The sequence below is a fragment of the Carettochelys insculpta genome, chromosome 1 (genome assembly GCF_033958435.1).
Source record: "Carettochelys insculpta isolate YL-2023 chromosome 1, ASM3395843v1, whole genome shotgun sequence".
Classification (NCBI taxonomy): domain Eukaryota; kingdom Metazoa; phylum Chordata; order Testudines; family Carettochelyidae; genus Carettochelys; species Carettochelys insculpta.
Window position 1 is genome coordinate 138,023,868 of NC_134137.1, and position 25,194 is coordinate 138,049,061.

At 43.5% G+C, this 25,194-nt stretch overlaps 1 protein-coding gene across 2 annotated transcripts in view; it reads right to left on the reverse strand.

The window, feature by feature from the left end:
* The window catches only part of PRKX (protein kinase cAMP-dependent X-linked catalytic subunit), a 136,596-nt gene extending 113,868 nt beyond the window's left edge, over positions 1–22,728 (reverse strand). Inside the window, exon 1 of one of the 2 annotated variants that reach the window (XM_074992536.1) lies at positions 22,163–22,726. In XM_074992536.1, the coding sequence (XP_074848637.1) occupies positions 22,163–22,331 (169 nt within the window). In that variant the 5' untranslated portion in view covers positions 22,332–22,726. Of the gene's footprint in view, positions 1–22,162 lie in introns of both variants that reach the window. The other variant, XM_074992546.1, reaches the window with a different exon arrangement.
* Positions 22,729–25,194: the final 2,466 nt, after the last annotated feature.

A 25,194-nucleotide genomic window follows, 5' to 3' on the forward strand; every position in this document is an offset into this window, starting at 1 on the left:
TTAGCATATGTAGCTAGCACAGTTTAAGGGATTATTCAAAGTGATGCAGCCTCTTAAAACCCCCTGTAGTTATTAGACAAAGAAGCAGGGTTAGTGGATTACAGATAAGGTCTCCAATATACACAGCATAAAGCAAAGGGTGTGTATCACTAATTTCATCTAGATGGTTCCTTTGTTTCATAAACAGTCACGTGTGACTGTCAAAAGCCTTAACCAAACCAAGATGTATCCCATTTCTGCTTCTCCCTAGCCATAGTAATCTGTCAAAGAAGAAAACTAAAGTTGATTTGACATGACTTGATCTTGACAAATTCATGCTGGCTATTATTTATAATATTATCCTATAAGTGCTTACAAATTGACTGGCCCATATCCAGTCCTTCTGGGACCTCATCCTCCTCCAAGAATTCTCAAAAAGTAATCACTAAAGCAATCTTGGAACCATTAGCAAGTTCCTTAGGTCCCTCATGATGAATTTCCTCAACCTCTACCTATCTGAATACACTTATCTAAATACAGTAGTCCCTTGAGTTACGTTCCCACGCACCCTCACTTAACACACATTTCGTGTAAGTCGGAAGGCAGCTTTTTCCCTAGTGGAACTCAAGTTCTGCAGCCGGGGAAGCAGCAGGAGCACCTGGAGCTCCTTGTGAAAGGTAAGTCCTGGGGCGGGGGGTGGGGGTGCAGCTGGAGAGTGTTAAGCCTGGTGGTAGATTGAGGCCATGGGAGGGGGAAAGGGGGGTTATGCCTGGGGTGGGTTAGGGCTGCACAGCTTGGAGCTGAGCTGGAGCTGCATGCCGGGGGCAAGGGGAGACACTGAGCTAGAGCCACGCATAGGTGTGGTGAGCCAGAGCTGTGCTCGGGTGGTGAGCCAGGCTGCGGGGGCTTTGAACTGGGGTGGGAGGGGAGGTTGAGCTGGAGCCATGCTCCGGCGGTCAGCCGGCAGGGGGTTTGAGCAGGAGCTGTGCACGGGGCAGTGATCTGGAGCCGTGCTGGGGTGGTAAGTCAGTGAGGGATTTGAACCAGGGCTGGGGAGAGGTTGAGCTGGAGCCATGTGCGGGTGGTGAGTGGGGCTAGGCGATGAGGGAGGGAGCACTGAACTGGAGCCACACAGGGCTGGGGGGTTGAGCCAGAGCAATGGGGGAAGTGGCGAGATTTTGAGAGGTGCTTAACTCGGGTGTTAAGTGCAACTCAAAATTATGCAATTTGAGGGTTTATTGTATTCTTTAATCTGTTCTTTCCCTATTTTGGCTTGTGCTTCTTCCATATTAATACTGTGTTAGAATATTTAGTAAAGACTAAATCACAATTGGTATTAAACACCTCAGCCTTTTTGATGTGATCAGTTCTTTCCTTCCCCACAAAACAGAGGGACCTACACTTTCCCTTATCTTTCCCCTTTTCTAGTTTTCCACATGGCAGTATGGTATCACTTACTTTGGTAAGGCAGACAGGTAATTCTGCTCCAGTTGAGAGAAACTTGTTAAATGGGATGTTTGGCTGTTAATAGCTTCTGTGTGGTGAGTACTGGTGTCACGGTTTCTCCTGTACTCCATGGGCTGTGGAGCAGTTGGTTTCAGCTTTGAATGGCTGTCATCAGATTGTTTTGATAGTTTAAGAAATCCCTGAAGCTTGTGTCTTAATAAAAATGCTTACCAGTTAACTGGCCTTTGCCAGTGAATTCTGGTGGCAGCCAGACATGCCAGGCCGAACAGCACTAGCAGTAGAGGAACTGAGAGGTCAGGCGATGGTACCCCATGGCCACAGCTGTGCCAGAGCTAGGTGGCAGGCCTCAAGTTAATTGTTTTAACATCCCTAAGCTGCAAACACACACTTTGTTTTGCATGCTAACACTATCCTCCAGTCTGGATAAATTGGAGAATTGCTCTGAAATCAAGATAAAATTGAAAAAAGACAAATACTTAGCAATTAGGAAGGAAAAGAAAGACAAAGCACAACTGCTAAATGGATCAGTGACAGTACTGTTGAAGAGGATCTGAGGGTTATAGTGGACCACAGACTGAACATGGCAGCTGTTGTGGAAAAGGCTAAGATTCAGGAGTGCATTAATTGGAGTGGTTGATGTAAGACAGACATTAACTGTCCTGCTCTACTCAGCATTAATATATGGAGATACACATCTCAAAGAACTGAAAGGGACCTTGGGAGGTCATTGAGTCCAGTCCCCTGCCCTCTTGGCGGGACCAAGCACCATCTCTGACAGTTTTTGTTTTGTTTTTTTTAAATCTACCTGCCCCAGACCCCTAAATGGCTCCCTCCAGGATTGAACTCACAACCCCAGGTTTAGCAGGGCCAATGCTCAAACCACTGATCATTGATGAGGCCTCAGCAAGAGTACCATGCCCATACTTCAGAAAAATGTGGATAAACTGGGAACGGTCCAAGAGAGAGCAATGAAAATAAGTGTCAGGTTTTTCTAAACCCTTCATTGTCTTCAAATACGTGAAGGGCTGTGATAAAGATGAGCGTAAGCAATAGTTCTCTGTGCCCACTGAAGGGAGCATAAGAATTCACTGGCTTAATCTAAAAAGTTGTTTTCAATCCGCGATCAGCAAACTATGTGTAAGATTTCCAGTGGGTTCCACACCTCCATTTGACGCCTGATGACTCACAAACAGAGCAAGGTTGAAAATCTTTGTTCCACAGCAAAAAAAAAAATTTGATTAGACTCCTCTCCTTCCAACACTGAAATTAAGATCTGGAACAGGCACCCAAGGGACATTGTAGAATCCCTAGCACTGGAGATTTTTTAAGAACTAGTTGGACAAATACTTGAGAGATGTTCTAGATTAGTCCATGTACCACAGTTTGAGAACCTCTAACAGTGGTCTGCAAGCTCCGCTCAGGTGGTCCACAGATAATTCCATGGGTGCCTTGCTGGCCACACACAAAACACTGAAGACCCACCCAGCTAACTAGTGGCTCACAGGCTTGGCTCTGCTGATTAGATGCCTGGACCCTGGAGAAGATGTACATGTATGGCAAGACGATGGCCTTGGGTAGAAAAGGAGGCAGATGGGAGGGGTCAGTGGGATGAGAAGAGGGGCTTGGGCAATTTGAGACTGGAGAGCTGTGCTGAGCAGCATTCCCTATAAGCTGAGCACTTGGGCCCCCCCCCCACCCCCCAAGAGAGATCCAGGTGGTGCGCAGCTGCTTAGCAGAGCTCCCACAGCCACTCACAGTGGACAGCTAATGTGGAAACAGTGATTCTTTAAACCCGTTTTATCAGCACAAAGAGGTATCCCCCCAATTCCCAGAATATGTACATCCTGTCCACTTTCACCTCCCCTGCTCTCCAAGCGTGCTGGAAGTCGGAAACAGGAAGGCTGGCATTTTGAATTCATTTCTCTCAGCATGACGATCGCATCTAGCCATGAAAGAGAGCCCGGGCCATCAGGAGAGCCAGGGTGTCCGTTCTGCTGACGGGCTAGCCTCCACCCCACAACACAGCGGCTTGGCTGTGCAGACCAGAGAGCAGCATGTCCTGCCCTGCCCTAGGCTTCACACTTGTGTGGCACACCCCTCTCTATCCCCCAGGTACCATGCAGTCAGTGGGTTAGCCCCCACTGCACCACAGGGCTAGCCCCATCCCCCCCATGCACCATGTGGCTGGCACGCCAGCCCACACCACACCATGTGGAGGCTTGTCTGTGGGCGTCACACTTGCAGACAGCGGCACGTCCTGCCCTGCACAGAGTGAAGGCTTCTTTTCTGAGCTTCACATTTGCACGAGGCAGCTCCCGTCCCCGACAGGCACCATGCAGCAGGCAGGCTAGCCCCCACACCTTGTGTCTAGCCCCAGCCCCACCACACCATGTGCTGGCTGTGCAGTGCAGACCCTGCTTCCAGACAGCAGCATATACTGGCCTGTGCAGGGTGAAGGCTTCTGCGCCTCATATTTTCCAGGGGCTGACCAAGCACCAAGGGGAGGGGGGATGGCTCCCCATGCAGGAAAGATTTTGGGGGGCTGGCTGGCCCCTGTGAGGCAACGTGTCAGGGGCAGGGTCGGGGATGGCTAATAAGCCAGGTGCTGTACCACGTCAACAGGAGCCTCAGATAGCCCCTGCCAGCTGAGTTTAGTTGGGGGGGTGGGCGGCTTCCAGCCGCACTTATTTTAGGGACTGGCCCCCCCACCTAAGCACACAAGTGATAGACCAATATTAACAAGTTATTGAGGGGAGTGCCCCACAGAGATTCAGTCATGGTTTTCTTTCCCCTGGGACTCCCTATTATTCCTTCTTTCCTCCTGAAAAATGGTCACTTGCTTTCAACGGGAGGAGAATGAGGGCAATGTGGTCTGGAAAGATGACAGTGGGTGCTCTTGGGACACATTTAGTTAAAAAGTCCATAATGCAGAGGACTCAAAAGTGTTCGCTCATCAGGGAAAGAGACTTCTGAAAAATGGACATTTGTTTTCAAATGAGAATGAGGGTCATACAGTGCGGGAAGAAGACATCAATCATTTGTGGGGCATTTTTCCCCCCATTATGCGCAAGTGAAAAAACACAGAAAGCTATGGGGCTGAGGGAACTGTGGGATAGGTTCCCAGAATGCAGTGCTGAAACTGTCAAACTTTAGCAGTTTAGCAGGGATGCACTAAGTTGACATTGTGGGGAGGTGCAAATACTCAGACGTTATAAAACCCATGTATGTTGAACAGTAACAGAGAGGGAGGCATGCTAGTCTATATACAATCAAAACAAAAAGCAGTCAAGTAGCACTTTAAAGACTAGCAAAATAATTTATTAGGTGAACTTTGCCGAAGAAGTGGGTCTGTCCCACGAAAGCTCACCTAATAAATTATTTTGCTAGTCTTTAAAGTGCTACTTGACTGCTTTTTGTTTTATTATAAAACCCAGTGTTACAAGTCGACTTTGATAAATTCAACTTTATTTCGTAGTGTAGACATAGCCATAGTGAGGGTATAAACAAATATTTCTCTTTAATCCTCTTGCCCCCTGCCCCACACCCCCAATTGAAAGGTTTTTGGTTTTGAATTCAGTGACTTTTGTATACTAAATTACACTGCTAACACTAAGTTTTCCACACACATACTTCCTCACTACTATCAGATGTGCAAGATAAAAATAAAGATTAAATTACAGGATACACTAAACAGATCTCCCTAAAACTATAAGCATCGGATAGAATCCAAAATAATCTCGATAAACTGGACTGTTTACTCCTCCAACCAGTTCTTCCAAATTTCTTCAAGCAGCCTAGTAATCTCATACTGGAGGTAAGTTGTTCCATTTCTCTCATTCTTTGTCAGTTGCTTTCAAGGGACATGTCTAGTCTGTATTTAGATTCTACAAAGCAAAATAAATTCCAGCTGTGCATTTTAGGAAGCATCTTTGTTTTGTTACCAAACAAATGGTCTACCATTTTCTACAGCACAGTGAAACTGATGAATTAGTAAATCCATATTTCTGCAATCTATTAGTATTCTACGTAACCAATTGTGAAGTCTTTTCACTCTCAAATGCTTTTTTTCTTAACCTACTTTTCAGATGAGGAACCTAAGAAATCAGATGAGTTTTCCACAATGCTCTGTGTTCCAGTACAGAAAGCAGCAACCTGTCATGGTACTGCATAATCAGATAGCAAGGCGAGAACAGAGCAGGTCTCAAGATTAAATTGGCTCACGTTAGCAATACACATACAGGTTGAACCTCTCTAATTCAGAACGCTCTTGTACAGCAACAGCTGTAATCTGGTATGATTTCTGTCAGCTGGACAATCATTTATCATGGGCGTGGTCAAGTTTCCCGGTGTCCTATAAAGTTTGGTTACAGCCACCAGTTTTCTGTGCTGTTATTTAGCTGTAATTTACCCCTATGTGTCTTCTAAGAGCCTAGTAAGCAATGAAAGTGTTTGTAATATGCTGGACAATATGAAACTCCTGTGGTCCGGCAAATTCTCTCATCCAGCACCAGTCAGATCCTGAAGTTGCCAGACAAGAGAATTTTGTACATAGACCCCTGCATATTTGTGGATATCCTCTTTGTATCTGCAGGTATTCATATCCCTCCTGGATGCGAATATCCACAGATCATTTTTGTGGATACAGATACCAATTTTGTATCCATGCAGGGCTCTACTTTTTTGCTCACCAAATATATATTATAGCTAAACTCTTTCAGTGACTAAATTGTCCTAACAAACAAAATAAAGCCAAGTTCAGCTTCAAATTAAAAAAAAAAAAAAATCTCCAAGGTTAGAAATACAAGTACTTTATACAGCATTAAATATTATCTACAAAGAACAATTACAAAATTTTAAACCAGAGAGCATAGCAACCTGTACTGAAGTTCTTAACGTAGTATGCTACAAGGGCGAGTAAGAGGCAGAATTCAACGATAATGCACAGTACAGCTACTAACCTCAGAAGGAATTCAGACAGCCTTAACCTTTTGCTTATTTCTTATAATAGCGATCAGGTAATAATGCCTTAGGACAAGCATGTCAAACGTGCGGCCCGCCCAGAGGCTTTTTTGTGGCCTGCACAGCGAGGGGCAGGTGGAAGCTCCACCACACTGTGCTGTGACACATAGCCAGCAGGACCTGCTCAACTCCAACATACACTTGGCGGTAGCACAGCGCTATGCGGCAGAGACTGTCTGGTGGGTGCTCCAGCACCCGGTGCTGAGGGGCCGCGCAGGAGGGGCCGCAACCCACCACCCTGCCACATCACAACGCAGGGGCTGGAGACAGAGTGGGGTGCACGGGCAGTTAAGCATCTCAGAGAGCGCCATGCACCTGAGCCGGCTGCAGGTCTCCTGCCCTTGAGGTGGCACCTGGGACATCGGAGTGGGCTGAGCAGGGGCACCATGGGCCGGCTCTGAGCTGAGCCTTCAGCCCATGAGCACCATGTTCCTGCTGCTGCTTGCCATGCTGGTCTCCTCTTTTGCTCTTCCCACCAGACATTACCCCCCAGCAGCTGCCCTCCAATTCCACTAGCCTGCTCCCAGCCCTTCATCCTCACCCATGGCCCCCAGCTCTCTGTCCCCAGCCAGCACCAGCCCTTCGTTCTCACCCACCACCCTCCCCTCAGCCATGTCTCCCTGCAGCTGATATCTGCTCCCCAGCCACTGCTTAGCTCTCCATCCCCATCTCCCCCTCCTCCACCTATGACCCCCAGCAGACCACTGCCATGTTCCCCCAGCCACCCATCTCATTGTCAATGCCTTCATTAACCAGGTAACAGAGAGACAGCCATATTAGTCTGTATTCTACCAAAACAAAAAAGCAGTCATGTAGCACATTAAAGACTAACAAAATAATTTAGGAGGTGATGAGCATTCATGGGACAGACCCACTTCTTCAAATCATAGTCTTACCCATTCACCAATCAGAACAAGGGCTTTTTTTTGGTGGCCCTGAAAGCTATAAGGTTTTTTGTTTTTTTTTTGTGGGGCCCTCCATAGGATTCCAGTTTGACATGCCCGCCTTAGGAATTAATGGTGAGTCTCCAATTTAAAAGGACATGCATCACAAATTAACTGAGGTCAAGACTAACAGACTCCGCTGGAGCAGGCTACAGCTGTTGTATTTCACCAGCACTTGCTTCCAAACTGATCCACACAGCAGCCATCAACTACTCTGCGTGAGGATGTGTGTAAAGAAAACGAAGGCAGAAGAATTGAAAGCTTAATAATGATCTTACTGTGCTATACAACAGCTGCTTGTACAATATGAAAGCTGTCACAAAATTCACTGACTATAAGTAGATTTGTGAGGATCCAATTTTTATTGGTAAAAATGGATTCCTCTATGTGCATAGAGACTGACAAAAGCATTTCCATCAATATAGTTTTTACAGATAAGCAGAAGGAAAAATACTACTACTACCAGACTCACCTAAATGCATATAAAACATGCTGTAATGGTTTCTGTGTAAACTTCAAGTATGTACCTACCGTCTACTAAAACTGCTGACTCTGGTGTTAGAGTCCATTACAATGCGTGGGAATCAAACTTGGGGAAAAGCATAAATGCAGTTATATTTTTCACCGGCAGCTGAGCTGCACACCTACACTAAGATAAACTATCTGTTGTTTCATCTGTGTTACAAATCAGAGAAGAAAATCCATAAAAGAATATTGCAACAAACATGATGACCTCAAATTCGAAACAGTGAGGAAGCCTGGGAAAGGACAGAAGGACATCTTGTACTGCAAAGTTAATAAAACAGATCTCAGCAGAAACCAATCATACTGCTGAACCTGTGAATACCATGGTTTGTTATATTTTAAGAAGTCAAAAAACAAACCAAGCTTTGACAATAACCTGTTTGGAAAGAATGAGACAAAAGCAGCAAGATGCAGGTTTTCATACAGCCTCATACTCCTGTTGTGCTTTGAGACAATTTGAGTGAATTCATCATTTGTGCTTTTTAGTAACTCTCCACTAAATGGGAGCACGTAGTCAGATGCATTTTTTTTCCAGCTGAAGAGTGATCTTCTGAGCAGTGAGAAATTCTCTTTAGTAACTACAAAGGTTGCTAGACAGCCAGCAATTAACATCCTTGCTGTGTTCTTCAGTGACAAACATAAAAATCAACAAAACACCATTTAAATCCTGAATTGTTCCTCAGCAACATTCAGGAGCGTTCAGCCACACATAGGAAAACTGTTAGTTAACAATGGTCTGTGACAGAAATGCAGCGCTTAGTGAAAGATTTTACAGCAATGTGTACATATCTGCTGCACATTCCATGTAATGCTCATCATCTCCACGTGTGCTCCGATAATACATGTAATCAGAACAGGCGAGTTCTGTGACATTAAGTTTGCAATACACTTTCCAAAAATATTTAACCCTACCAACATGTGAAAGTGAGCATTTTTTTTTTTTTAAAAGTCTATCAACCAATTTGATCCAGTCAAATGCATCCCCCTCCTGCCTGCTGTATAATTGCACTGGCTTTCCTGGCTCAAGGAAACAAAATTCATTCACGCACACTGAAAGAAACAGAAGCAAGTCAATGTATTCCAAAAACTGACCCTTTCCGTCTGCAATATACACTTTCATACCAGAATTTCAAAGCAAACAGAAGACAACCATATCCCACAATGTACTCAGACGAGGGATTGGTATTCCTTTTCACCAACTATAAAGTGTGTGATCCCTTTGTCAAGGCCAGGACATCAGAATATATCTGTAGGTGCTAAAACTGCATACGGATATTGGCTTGTTTGGCAGAAAAGTTCAACCACGATTTTGACTTGCATGAGGTATGCAGAGTGCCGTGTAACGACTTGAACGCTAGAGACAGAAAACGCAGTCATTGACTATCATGTCTAGCATGGTACCATGTGAATTCACAACGCCAGCAATTTCAATTTCTGTAGTATACTTATTCTGTCTATGGAAAAGTTTTATAGTACAATTAGGACAAATTCTAATTTGGAAATCTTCTGAATTCTACAACCATCTGCTGACTTTACCAAATAACCAGGCATCTCAGCACCTCTAACAGAAGGCCAGAGATGAGTGAACATGAGCATATGCCCACATTTGGAGTGGAATGGTTGTTTGTTTTGGCGAGGAAGGGGGACTTGTGCTTAAACGCTAATCATTGGAAGCTTATGGGCAAAATACCAGCAATATAGGGACTTTTCAGTTAGGCCTCAACTAGAAAACACGGTTCTCTCTTTCATATCCTGCAGCCCCAGGACCAGGATTTTGCCAGATATGCAAATATTCTGGATAGTAGAGGTCTACCTTGCAACGCATAATACTAAAGAAAAACAAGATTAGGTAGTAAGAAACAAACAAGAATGTATGCAGAGCACTTTATTTACCAACCAAAGTCGTACTAACACACAGTAAACGTGTATTGTATTTGCTGTATTTATTTGTATTTGCTTTCACTATACTGTACTTATGGGAAGCACAACTAAAATTTACTTATGGTTAAATGTCAGTTATTTGAGAGTTCTGGATGATAGAATGCTGGATATGAAAGCGTTTACTGTAACAAGTAAAAAGCCACCTATAATTATTTAATTTAGTAAAAAGCCACCTATAATTATTTAATTTAAGGATATTTATTTTTTGTATATTCTGATATATTTTATTGAAAATTTGTCTTTTAATTGGTTTGTAAAAATTTAATGAAGACTCCTTGATATGGTCAAGTTTTTAACTACCTCCAAATGCCTTTTTAATCTATTTTTACCTAAGTTTATGCCATGAAGAATGCTCTGATTTGCCACTACAGACTTCAGCAATGGACAGAAAAGTACAGTCATTTATTTTACCTCAACAATAGAAGAAAAGTTCTAAGAAAAGATTTTTCTCTCAATTTTTTCAGAAGAATCTTGATTGCTGTCTCCAATCTTGACTAGTTTATTTACTGCCATTAATTGTACCGGAAGTATAAAATCACGATTTTTTTTTTTTTTTAAGGGGAACAGAAGAAATCCTGATACAGACCATTCATCTGTTAGATATGGTAGGAGCAATTTATTATAGATTTTTTAATACCTGAACTTGAAAGGAGGATGTTCAGGGCTAATTTATGACATAACGAGCAGGTTGGCATTACGGCTAACAGAGTCACACATGACTTTTGCATCATTGGTCCCTTTAGGATGAAGGTTTAAAACAAAAGACCCTTAGTTCTGCTCAAGGAGTGCTCTGGGAACTCAGTGCTGCAGCACTAAGAATTTTTAATACTACAACAATATCACAGAGGTTTCAGTGCACCAAAGTTCAGGTTAGGGACCAAATCTAAGCCACAGATGTGGTTCACAATAATTTAAAGGAATAATTCCCCCAAATTCTATGTTTGCCTCATTTTCACATGTCAAGGTGGGCATTTATTCTGCAAGTAGCAGTCCTTGTATTGCTTTTCGTAAATTATGGTCCAAGAGCCATACTCCACTGGATTATATATTGCCCTGTCTTTGCAGGAGATGGAGGAACAATCTGAGTACCCTTTATTTTTCCTTATAAAACCCTCAAAGTGATTACAGTTAAATTAGGTTCTTCCATTATTATTGAGCATATCTGTTAATCAACTCAATCAATGCCTCAAACAGAAACATATAGGTATTACCCAGAAAGATGTGGCTATGGATTTGCCTTTCTGTTTCTACTTTGAAGACAGCCCATATTTTTGAACTGTATTTGAATGAGTTACCAAATCCTCATTTATATAATGCATATATTCAATTAAGACTCCAAACCAGGGTAATTGCTATCCTCAAAAGATAAGTATGGAAATGGTCCTTCAGATCTTCATTTGTACCTACATCAATGATGTACACCTAAAGCAGTGGAAGGTGTACATTATCATCTTTGGACTGTAACATTCTCCAATTTCTGAAAGCCTGGTTGATTTTACCTTTGAGATGGCGGTACAGATTCTTTTTAAGTATTTTCTCTATGTCTGGTATTAAATGGTGCCAAGTTTTGTTCTTAATATTATGCCTCAGAGTAGAGTGAAGTTCTGACTGATATTTTAATGTATTGTACAGATGTTGGTGTAGTTTTAGATCATGTACATTCTTCCTTGTTTTCAAGAATGTTACATGTGATCTAATAAAATGGATTAAATCTCAGTGTCTGTCATTAAATAAATGTCCCTTTCCATAGTTTCATTCAGCTGCAAAAATATAAATAAAGATTTAGCATTTATATTTGTTAGAGTTATGAAGAATAAAAATCAGGGTTCTCCCAATCCAAACTGCAAGGGTCAGCCAAGCAGTCTGAGGCATATCACGCTTCATACACAACCAGCACATATGGCAGTTTCCTGCATTACAGGCTCTTCTGTGCAATGGGACAACACCTCAAGAGAAGCTCTCAGCAGGTACAGCTGTTCTATTATGGTAGTCATGTCTAACCCTGTTTCCTTGGCTGCCAAATTTCTTCCAGCACTGCAGTGAAGTCACTTTTTCCAACCATTTAGGGAGAGGTAGCCATATGTCCCTTGCTTGCCTGAAAACTCACCATAAAATCCAGATTCTACTTGGTCGGAAGACCACAATTTTGATTATGAGCTATATTATTCCCTAATTAATTCTTACACTTTTAAAATTATTACAGTTGCACTTTCAGAGAGCTCTCTGGAGTGGAAAAGCAAGGTGCTCTGTTCTTCATGTTCAAAGAATCTTCCCAAAATGATCATCTATTTATAGACTGTCAGATGCAATACATGAATTTTTGATCTTGAGTTACATAAAAGTAGCACAAAAATGCATTAATTTCACACACACACAGAGCTGACCACAACCTTCCCACAAAAACTAAAGCCCAAAACTGTATCTCCTTCAGAATTGACTCTAATATTTGACAGTGGAAATATGAATATTTTCACCACTCTCCGCACCCTGCTGTAATTATAATCAAGCACAGAGACTGATCAACGTTTTTTCCAAACTCTCTTTACAATTATTGTTTCCCCTCTGTCCCTTCATTACCCAAAGAGGGGGCAGCGGGTAGGGAGGAATCTGGATAAGCAGCAGTCTCCACTTACAGAACCCAGCTACTCTGACAAGTGTGCATGGATCCTATTTAAATATAAAAATTGGCCTATTTCCTTATAAGCCATAAAGAACTGGGATCCCTTCAGTCAAATGTTTGCCTATAGAATCTATTTGTGACAAATTACTTACTGTCTCCTCTTTTCCTCCATCCCTCCTCATCATTTACCTATAAAAGAAGAGTAATCAACACTATTGATATAGAATAAGCACACAAAAATCTCACCACTTTACCAATTTTAAAAAAAATACAGACACACACACACACACAAGAAGTCTCCAAGTAAATGCAATAGACCTTTAATAAGATTCACCGTCCTAGGAGTTGTGTCTATTTTCTTATTTATTTATTTCCTTTCTTCCAGTTACATATCCACCTATCTCCTTCCACCCAAACCCATAACATTCCCACTATTGTCTTCTGCCTCCGTTCTTCCCCTACCAACTTTAATAATCACATCCACTTCCTGGCTCTACTGTGTTGTTTCCCTCTCCAGTGTACTTACATCCTCTCTGATCTCCTGTGTCCCAGGTAATCTTTGATTCCACCTATATTTGCGTCTTTAAGGTTCACCCAACAGCTTTCCCTTGAGTACTCCATGCACACACTCTGCATTTATAGAATGTAATATCTTTCATCTGACCTCCACACATTTTAAAACTAGTTTAGTCTAAATTCTCCAGAGAGATTACATCAGTATTTTTATCCACATTTACTGTAATAAAGAGGTTAATGGCCTGATTTCCAAAGGTACTATAAGTCTAAAACACTATATAAAGTTAATGGAGCTTCAGGTACTCAGTGCTTTGGAAAGTCAAGCAATAACACAGGATTCGATAAGTGTATGTGCCTAACCTTTCTTGAAGTGAACGGGATTTAGGTGCCTAAATACATTTTAAAAATCTAGGCCTAAGTGATTTGCCTAACGTAACATGGGGCTTAATTGCACTACCAACTTCAGCATATGTGGTGAAGATGCACTACATTGGCAGGAGAATGCTCTTTCATCAGCATAATTACTTCACCTCATAGAGAATCAGAAGCTATGTGAGTGGAAGAGTGTCCCCTACTAACAGGGCATGGGGTAGACATTCCTTTAAGTCAATGTAACATGTCACTCAGGGGAATTTTTTTCTTTTACACACCCCCCCCCCGCCCCACTGAGTGATGTAAATTACATTGACTTACATAGTAGCATAGATAAACCCTGGGAAACTCATTCTCATTTCCACTCCTCAAGCATGAGGCCACTCTCTCCTGCCTTCCACAGCTCTTCCTTAAATAAAAGGCCACAAGAAAGTAGTAGCTATCCCACTGCACTTAGCTATCAAATAAACAGTTTTGTTAGTATTATGACTCTCCAGAGCTAGCTACACAAGGAATACACTTTTGATGCACCCCTAATTGGATCACTTCCCTCAGCACTTTAAATGAGATTTCAGTGTCCCCAAAGCTACAAAAAAGGGCTTTGCTGGAAATGGCACAAGAATTTCTCATGTGCTGCTGGTACACAAGAATGATCAGTTGAGACAGACTTCCCTCTTCCCCCCCAAAAATCAAGAAAACAACTCCCGTAGAATGGAGTACAGAAACCAGCACTAAATGGTTAAAATGAACTTTTTGAGTGTGAAAGTAAAGGCATCAATCTTTCAATTTTCTTACGATACCACTCCCTCAGGGAGATTGACATATCTTGCAGCTACAAAAAGAATCTCGCAAGCTCTTCAAATGGGAGGGAAGTGTATGTGAAATAAAGTACCTCCTCAAGCACAATTTTACTTACACAATGTTTTTAGAAAAGTATAAGAACATCTTAGATCATTGGTGCCTTTTTTGGTTGTTTGTCTTACCAATAAAACTATTTTGATTTGAGGATTTTATTTTTCCCCAGACAAAAACCATTAAAACTAATAGACACCCTAATGTGAACACTTATGTAACTAGCAGCTAGTAAGTATTCCCTTCTTCCACAGAACTAGGTAGACTTGTTAAAAACACCTTTAAACAAGTACAAATGCATCCACGACGGGGGGAGAACAATGTCTAGTGTACGTTGTATAATCCCATTTAATTTGTTAATCGGTTAAATGGTAAATTTTACCAGTTAACCAATTAAACTGGGGCTGTCTGGGAAGGGCTTGCTCCAGCTTGGCTGGGCTGGAGCGCGCTGCCGCCTCATCAACACTACCACATACAGGGGGGCTGCTCTGGCCAGGTTGGAGCGCCCCAAGCCACCGTGGACCAGGGATGCTCTGGCTGAGCTGGAATTCCCCTACCCACAGCAGGCCTCATTAACTTCCCCAGTGTCATGTAGACAACCCCTTACAACAGTAGAAACATGTCTTTCATTTCATGTGAATTAATGCTTGGTTGTTGTAACTGACATGTCACTCCAACAGTAAACAAAATACACATAACATTTCAAAGTCCACTATCCCCTTCCACTCTAGACATGCTTATTTTACAACAAGCCTTGAAGGAGAATCCATTTATTCTCATCTCTTATTGCTCTCATAGGAAAACAGATTCAAAGGCTCTGGGGAAGTACAAGGTAATGTTAAATGAGGCTTTTTGTAATAACTGACCACCAAGAAAGTGGTTGACATATTGATTACTAGCAAACATGGAGACAAAGTTCTCTGTTCCAACTAAACTCCATCTCTAGATCTGCTCAGGTTAAGCATAAAATGTCCACTTTCCCAAGCTTTAGTTGTGACTTACCACTTTGCAGAGGAGAAATCCTATAATGAGTCCCCTCCCCCTTCCGCATTTTAGCTTGTTTAGGTTTTAATTGTAAAGGGAAGGAGTTACCCTACCTTTTATATGTTTTGTCTGTAACTCTGGTAGGAACTGGATGGGGGATTACAGAAGACTCCCAATTTACACCATTTCAACTTGTGCTTTTCTTAGAATATCGTGAGTCAAAGTCAACCAAAGAGAGGAGGGGAGTCAGGAACAGGGCAGCAGCGAGCCCATGTGCTCCCAGCTCACAGCAGCTGTGCCTGGCTCCTGGCTTCCCTCTGCTTACAGGGGCCAGGAAACTGACCGGCACTGTTGCACCAGTCAGTTTCCTGGCTCCCACAGTGCCATGCAGCTGAGAGCCAGGTGCAGCAGTGCCAGTCAGTTTCTGGCGCCTCACCACTAGTGGGAGCTGGGAAATGGACCAGTGCTGCTGTGCTTGACTCTGGGCTCCCTGCCACTCACAGCAGCAGGGCACAGCCAGGACCAGAGGACCCCCATTACAAGTTAGGCAAACTTTGACTTACGCGTGGTTGCCCAGGAATGCAACCTACATGTGAGCTGGGTGTCTACTGTATTCAAGCAATCATCACAAATGGCACTTGTGGGTAGCTTTGTTAACAACCATAGCCCACACCTAACTATAGAAATCAGATTAAGATGACATGGCAATGCAGGATTATTTCTTAGTTTGTTTTTCAGTGCTTTCCCTTGGGAGTCTATTCCCTAGACCCTACTACAAGGAAGTCTTCCCAAATATTCCACTTATGGTTTCTTCCATTCTAGAACATGGAGCTTGAATTAACCTTCTAATCATTCCCTCTAGCATGTTTTTTTCCAGAGTAACTGCCACAGGGATTAATTTATTTTCATTTTAGAGTAGGGGAACTTCCCTACTTACACACATTTGCAGATACAGTCAAGTCCAGAGCATGAAGGGGAAGGAAGTCTGCATCTGCCATCCCAATTCAGTCTGAGTGGCATAATATGATTAGCAGTCAACGGAGATTTAATATTTCTGTTATTCTGTCTCTATTCTGAGCATCTAGTTTGCACATGCTCTAGTCATTGCATGTTCTCTTTCCTCCTCCAAACTCTTTCTTCTTGTCTTTTTTCTCTTGAGGAGAGAAGAGTTGTTCATTTCTAACATTACAAACAAGGACCTTTGTGGAAAAAGCCCTTCTTCTGGCCATGCAAGGGTTAAGGCCTCTCTTTCCCCGCCAATCTGCCAATCCTGTGGGACAATCCCACTGTAAAATATTGCAGAGAGCAAAAGAGAAAACACCACATCTGGTCATTTTTACACAAACTGCAGCTGAATCATAGCAGATTGTTCAAGGACAGGTGTGCATTTGTGGTAGAAGGAAAGTGAGAAAAATAGGAAGAGGAACAAAGGACAGAATAAGAGAAAATAACTAAGTCACTAAATTTAAACAGATATTTTGTGTTGAAGTGAAAAAGCAATAATGTATTCACGTCTCTACAACTACACCTTTTTCTACTGAAACTTATGGAGCTGCAGTGTATTTGCCAATTAACAGCACAGAAGAAAATAGCAACTTCCCTTGAGAATGAATAGAGTTTAAAAAAAAAACTCTTTAAAATGCATTATCTAAAGTGATGCTATGGTTACATTGTTGAGCAGACAGCCAATATTTTATTCTTGTTCTCGTTAACTATAACATCTTTTCCTTTTAAAATTCAAACTACTACTCAATTTGTTTCCAGGTTAGAACAAAACAAACCTTCCACTAGTATTAACCAAAAAAAAAGAAAAAATGCATCCTTAGTTACTAAATCAGAACAAAAGTGATTATTGATCTGACTATACCTATGCGAAGAATACTAGAATGCCTTGAACAAAAGCAGAAGTCCCACGGAGTGTGTTTGTTTTGGGGGCTGTTTTCGTATTTTTTCCATAATTACACACATAAAAGTTTGGGATTATTTATAAGACACAGCTTCATCAAACCACAAAATACGAGTTTAGAATACTTCATGGGTGTATTTGTTTAAAAGAAAGTTTCAGAGGGATAGCTGTTTTAGGCTGTTTCAGTGGGGAAAAGGGAATCCTGTGGCATACGACTAACAAATGTGGGCATAAGCTTTCATGGACTGGAATCCACTTCTTCAGATATACAAAGTGGAAAGTTCAGTTTGGCAGAGACATACACAAACATGTAAAGACATGACTGTTACTTTACTATGCAGAGGACCAGTACTACTGAGGTCAATTTAACCAGGGTCCATGTGGCACACACCCAACAGTTGATAAAACAGTGAGAATACCAAAGGGGAAAAATTACTTTTTGTAATGAGATAGCTATTCCCAGTTTCTATTCAGACCCACTCCGGCAGAACACTGTCTGAAACCTGACACTTTTTTCCCCTCCATATCTTATTTCCTTAGCCACATGTTATGCTTAGGAAAAAAAAAAAAAAAAAAAAGAGAATTTCCTTTCCCACACTGCTCAAAGAGTGAAACAATCTCTCCTTTCCCGTCATTCTGTTCTTCTATTCTACTTCTTCATGTGGACCTTTACTTCCCTGTGTTAAGGCTTGCAAAAATTATTAGACATATACTAGAGAAACGACAACACAGAAAAATACAGACAGCTCCAGTGCAGAGATTCACAGACAAATCCCCAAGCAACTCCAGCTGTTGGGAAAAGAGAAAGTGCTGCAATTCCTCCCTGCTTCATTCATCTAGATCGGGGTCTGCAACCTGCAGCTCCAAAGCCACCTGCGGCTCTTTAAGGACTGCTTTGTGGCACCTGATGCTATAATTGAAAAGTATAAAAAAAAACGAACAACAAAAAAAAACCACCTCCTGATTATCTTCAGTAAATGGCGAATGTCCTGAAGTGAACATGTATCGCATTACAAATCATTGCCTGTGTGCTATACTTAAAATAGGGGCTACAAAAAGTATGGTTTGACATTATTTATTAAGGACTGTCCCATTCACATGCATACATGTTTTTTAATTCAGTAAAAAAATTCAAGAAATGGCTCTTCTTGCTCTCTTGGTTGCCACTCCCTGCTCTAGATTCTCCTTAAGTCATCCACCTTTTGAATCAACGATAAGACAATGTTAGATACAGATGAGGAAGGATGGCCCAGCAATTAGAACATAAGCCTCAGACTTGAAAAACTGGGATTGGAATTCTTGCTCCATCACATATTTTCTATGTGATCTTAGGCAAGTCACTCTATTTAGTTTCCCCATCTATAAATCTACCTATTGCATAGAACTGGAAGGGACCTTGAGAGGTCAACCACTCTAGTCCCCTGAACCCAGAGCAGAACTATCCCTGGCAGTTTCCCTCCCCCCCGCCTTTGCCCAGACCCCTAAATGGTTGTCTCAAAGACTGAACTCACAATCCTGGATTTACAAGGTCAATGCTTGAACCACTGAGCTATCCATCTCACCCAGGATAAATGCATTAAATATTGTGAGGTGCTCAGATACTAAAAACAGCATCACATAGGTAAGACAGACAGTCCAAAGCATCCAAAAATACTATTGTCTCTTCCCCTTTTTTCCTTCCCTAAACATACACCCCACCCAAAACAGAACTTCCTGGCCTACAGCTTCCAGGCTCTCCTCCCACACAAATGACTCTCAATGTTTGCCTGTGATACCAGGCATAGCCTTCTATACTCTCAGCCAGGGTCAAATGAGGAAAAGACTATCAGGGGCTGCTGTCCAGGGCCCTGTAAAGAGATCTCTGGCCACAAGGAGTCCAGATCTTTTTGCAGAGCCCCCTTGGTCTGGGGATCTGGGCTGCAGACACTGAAGTCCCTGTGTTCAGGCCCTGCCTGACAGGGGATGTGGGAGATGGCTGTGTGCACTGCCATTCCCTCAGCAGCATTGGAGTTACAAGCCCTGGGAAGCTCTGTCAGCATGTTTCCCTCACCTGAAGCCACCCCGTCAACTCACACTGGCCAGGATTCCCAGACAAGAGGAAACGGGCAGTAGAGGGTGTGCCTGAAGGCACGCACAGGGCAGCATGCAGAGTCTCCTGCCCCCAGGAAGCATCCCTCACCCCAACTCCCTGCCACAGCCCTGATCCCGCTCCTGCACCTTAACTCCTTCCCAGACCTTGCATCTACACCTCTTGCCCTGAACCCACTCCAAACCGCTTGTCCCCAACATGGCACCCCGTCCTGCACCCTGAACGCCTCATCCCCAACCCCACGCCAGAGCCCCACCCAAATGGATCCATCACCCCCTCCTGCACCCAACCCCCTGCCTCAACCCACAGACCCCGCCCAAACTACTGGGCCCCTTATTTTTGGCCCCTTGACAAGACCTCGTTGGGGCCACAAAATCCGACAGACCCAGGCCCCCAGAACAATTAATCCAGCCCTGATATCAACAGACTAAAGCTGACACTTATTGACATAATTTTACTAAGGTTCTAAATCAAAGTGGTGAAACTAACCCCAGAATGCATCAAAAGCTATCTAGTTAAAGCAATGTAAAATATACTATGGATACTCAAAACAATATTAACCTGAAATACATATATTTTAACAACATAATCAACACTTTTTAACTGAAGGCCCATGAACTTCCTACTGGTTTAACAACATCAGTCTTAAAACCAAAATTAAGTTACATTACCTTAACTTCCAAGTTTAGGCAAGGCCCTAGTGGTCTTTATATCTACATATTTGTACATTCTTCTCTCCACCCTCCCAAGTTTTGAAGACACTACTACACCAACAGGAGAGAGTCTTTTGTTAGCACAGTTAAAACATCTCTGTAAAAGGTAGTGTAACTATACCAGTAGAAGACCTCCCATTGACATAATATTGTCTACATTGGGAGTAGAATCAGTATAACTGGGTTTTTCACACCCCGATCAAGGTAGTTAAATCAGTGTAAGTTTATAGCACACATCTGGCTACAGATACACAAGCAACAGCAAAAGAAGAATATAAAAGGGCACAGTCTGAACAGTACACTCTCTCCCCCCACACCTTCCTGATCACTGCATTTTCTGTTATCAGATGGCAGGTAGTTTCCTTTCCAAAACTTCTACCTCTCTTCTTCACACCTCCTCCCCATCAGCATTCTTTCCAGAACCCTGACTTTCCATTTTCTTAAGGGTTAAGAATCACCTTATAAAAGGCTATAAAAAGATATGCTTAAAAGTAATTCTCCAAAATTTTGTTTTCCTTGTCATTTCTAGGGATATTTGCATCTTTAAGAGTTAGTTTTTTCCTCCAATTTGTGCCTCACTTGATGTCATGGTCCTCTGTGATAACAAGTGTTTCCACAGCTGTTAGCTGTGATGCCACAAATAACATTAATCACTTCCAGGGGAGTACAGTGGGGTAATTTATGCAAATATCTCTATTAAAAAAAAAAGTCTTGTTCACACTTCAACTTTTAAACAACATTAAAGAGAGCACTACCTTTAAGGAGAGTCTAGCATGGGTCCAGAACAACGACAAAAGTCTCAAGCCATTCAATAACCATTTTATAGAACCATGTTCAAACTACAATGTTGATTAAGAATAGTTTTAAACCTCAAGGAAGTTTTGGCAGAACACAATTTATCACATTCACGTTATGGGGTTTGCAGCATTTGCACGTAAGCTGATCCAAGAAGTGGTCCTTTTTCGGCATTGTGTTTGCTACTATAAAGGTTTCCTAGGCTTCACATGCAACCCTTTGAACCTACTATAAGAACAGACAGATTGACACATGAACGCACTCTTGGAGGCCATTGCATCGACTGCAATCAGACTACCTGAAAATACCATTCAAATTACTGTATTTTTATGCGGGGTGTCAAAATGTTGCTATAAATTATGCTATTTAATACATCCTGGAATGCTTTGGTTCTCACAAAAAATGGTGATCTATGTAAGGTGTGTTAGAAATCAAAAAATGCTACTTTTACCTTCTTCACAATTTCATTCAACACACAGGTTTTTTTTAAACTTGTTACCAAAAGGGCATTTTGGATTCAGACTGTGAAACATACTTAATGGTGTCCATTAACCAGTCTTCTCCAGTGCCCCACAAGCTGCATTCAAACTACAGATTTGTATTTTAACATCACTTCGGTTATCAGATTACAGCTAAGTCACCTAAAACAGTATTACAAAAAAAATATTTAATACGGATTGTCCCATCCCCACAAATAGGCCCCAAATCATGTTTTTAACTGGCTCACTTGTGAGTCACACATGACTATGCAGCCTGCAATGATCCACTTCACCTCAATTCTGTTTTTAACCATATTCAAAACCCTTTTCAGACAGCACGGACATAGTTTACAGTCACGCTACAGTGGTGCCTACAATGATGGGCGGGAGAGCCCGCAGGGAAGTGGAAACGGTGCAAGGTTTAATTTAGGACAAACTGGGGGGGGGGGGGGGGGGGGGGAAGTCCCAATCACAGTAATGCACCAATGCCTGCTCACTCCAACTGACATTCAAAAACGGGGCCAAGAGAAACCAGCTTGCAAAGGCGACTGGAGCTCCAAGCACTGCCCCGTTCAGAACCGGACGAGCCCCTAACCGGGTTCCCATAAGAAAGAGGCCGTAACTTGGGGGGTTGGACTAGGCACCTGCAAGCCCACGCCTGTTACAGACACACAGCAGATCGCATCATGTCAGTACGTTCCCCGGGGGTGGCACCTGCCAGCCACGCCACTGCCATTCCCAGAGCCGCTCTCCGCTCGCGCGCGGCACCGCCGCAGGCTCGGGAAATGCCCCGCAGGCACTGAAGTCTGCAGAAGAGCCCGGGAGGGGAGCCGGGCCGGGCAGGGCAGCGGCCCCCGGGGACGGGTCGGGGAGGAGACGGAGCCATCTCGCGCAGCGGGTGCCCGAGCGCCCCCCGCCGGGCGGGGGAGGCGGCTGCTTTGTTCGCCCCTCGCTCACTCACCCACAGTAGCCAGGGTCTCCAAGTCCTCCAGCTTGCAGGCGGGCGGCTCGGGCGGCGGGGAGCCGGGGCCGCAGGAAGGGGCGGGCTGGGACTCGCCGGTCCCCGCCGCCTCGCAGCCGCCGGCGCTTCGCGCCCCCACTTTGGCCTTCACGGCGCTGAGCGGCTCCATGGGGCCGGCCGGCCGGCCGGGCGAAGTTGGCCTCTCCGGCAGGGAGCTCCCCGTTCAGCAGCCCCGCCGGGCCGGCTCCTGGCGCAGCCTCCCCGCGGCCGCCGGGCTGCCCAGCATCGTGCCCTGCCCCGCCCCGCTCCTGCTGCCGCTGCCCCGCGCCGCCTCTCGCGCCTCCGGAGCCGCCGCGCAGACAATGGGCAGCCCGAGCGGGCGAGGCGGGCGCGGAGCCGCACACGGGGCGGGCGGAGGCGGGGCGGGAGGGGAGTAGAGGGGAGGCGGCTTCCTGCCGCTGCGGCACAGCAGGGCCCGGCGCGGGAGGGAGGGAGGCGTCCGCGGCGCCAGAGCCTGCAGCGGGGTCAGTCCCTGCCTCGACCGCGGCCCCGCCCCGCCGGGGAGAGGCGGTGGCCGTCGGCGCCCAGGTGCAGGCCCCGCCCGCTGGTTTCAAACCGCGCCGGCGCGCCCCGGGGGGCGGGTTCGGGGCTTCCCTCTGCAGCACCTGCACCTCCCCCTCCCGTCCTCCCGGCCGGTTCCTCCTGGGACAGGGAGCGGCTGGCGGGAGAAGAGTTCGCGGTGGGGGTGGGGGGTGAGATCCGTGTGAACGCGTGGCGGTGCAGTGGCAAGGCAGAGAGCCGGTACCCCCGTTTCCTTCCCTCTCCATAGGAAGCACTTAGAACAGGGGTGCCTGAAGTGGGGGGTAGCCCCCGGGCAGGTAAATTTTCATGAGCGGGGAGCAGCACAACCTGCTGCTGGGTCTCAGGCTCATCCATCTTCTTAAAACTATCAGTGGGGTAGCCGTGTTAGTTTGTAGCTGCAAAAACAACAAGAAGTCCTGTGGCATCTTACAGACTAACAGATATTTCGGAGCACAAGCTTTGGTGGGCAAAGACCCGTATTCCAAAATATCTGATAGTCTATAAGGTGCTACAGGACTTCTTGTTTTCTCCTTAAAATGTTGAAACATGTTACTGTTTTTAGATATGTGTATTCACATTTATATCCTGATTAATAAAGTTGTTACTTACTTATTTTTAGCTATGCCAAAAGGGATCTGGGGTTTGTTATACAATATGAACATAAGCAAAATTTGTCTTTGGTTTGTATTAGATTGTGGGTGGGAGTTTGATGGAGGACTGCCAATTGCAGGGATGAAAAGTGGGGCCTACTTAGAAAGTTTGTTCACCCCTGATCTAGAAGAATCTCTGCTGTCACCCCTGCCCCAGGAGGCCAGCAGTCAGTCCTGCTGCTATCTTCACTTGCCATACTTGTCAAGTTTGCTTGCATAGGGTGTTGAAAGGATGCATAGTGTTCGGTTGCAGACATATTTAATCCTTGATATTTGACATGGGGGTGTGGCTTTATAGTAAATGCCATCCCACACACACTGGAAGGAAAGGGCCTTGATTCCTCTGGTAGTACAAAGTTAAAATATTTGCTTACAGTGGACACAATCAAAGATACAAAACATTTCCTGCTACAATTGCATTTTAAACCTAAAACTGTGAAAAAATAACAGACATCCACATTGAAATACAATGTATGCGTGAATTAGCTACTGTATAGTACTTGAATTGGATGCAAGTGACTACAAAAGGCATAAGGCAAAGCTCATTGCCTTTTTTGTAGAGATAAAGCTCAACATTGAGGCAAAAAAGGTTACTAATTATAATAAAATTAACTGAACTGTAGGATACAGTTTATTAGTGTAATAAGCTGCTTCCATATACAAATATTTATATGAAATTGATAACTAATTAGTCACTTGCCAGTGTTTGAGCAACTCCTTACTATAAGAAAAATCTCTATAAGGATTAAGATAAATGAAAGAAAAACCGACAATATCTTCTTTGATGACCATTCCAAAGACTTTCTTTAACAATAATTTGTGTTTAAAAATATTATTTGAAAGCTGAAAACTTTTAAATAGGAAGGGGGCATGTTTGAACGCATTTGAAAAAGAATTTCAACTCTTATTAAAACAAAAATTATTAAAGGGATTTCAGAAAACAAGCTGAATAAAAGAGTTAAAACTCTAAGTATGTCCGGAGGCAGTCTAACCACAGATGAAACCATTTTCAGCTCTGCTACATATGCATCGGAAGGAAGCAACTTCAGCTCATGAATATGCAATCAGGTCCCTCCCATGAAGGGGATGAGGTAATCAAAAGGTGACAGCAGCTGATATTTGAACCAAGACAACACACTGAAACAGGTCACTCTTCTACCTTCAGTGAAAGCAGGCAAAGAGCAATATGAAACTTGGATTTGAGAGCCCAATAGAATAACAATTTCATCTGAGTATACTCTTCTCAATTTATCTAGTTCATTTCATCTGTACAAGTAAGCAAAATAGTATCTAGAGACAACTGAACAAAGAAGGTGATAACACAGCATCAGAATAAAGTGACCATCCGTCCAGTGATGCTCCTATGACAAAATTACATTGCCAAGACATCTGGGATGCAATTTACAAACCCATTGCAAAGGTATTAACTTTTTGTTCCTGAAGTGGCTTTAATGGAATGTTGAAATACCATTGTAATTTAAAATATTAATATTTTCTCCTGTTAAACCCTAGACTGTACTCTGGGAAACTTGCCTCAAGTTAACCTTGGTAAACAATGAGAAATAGCAACATTTTGAGTTCAATGTTCTTAATATTCATCCGTTGGCTCCTTGAATGAATTTTCAAAGTTTTTCTTTTTCAGAGGACTTGGTTACAATCACTTATCTCTGCCCATTTATGAACTGTTTAGGTAATCCATGCTAAACCAGACCGGACTGATCTCTCCACAGCACAGACCTACTAATGTAATCCTTTGTTCCTTACTCATATTCACGTTTGGAATTTCTTTTCTACAGTAAA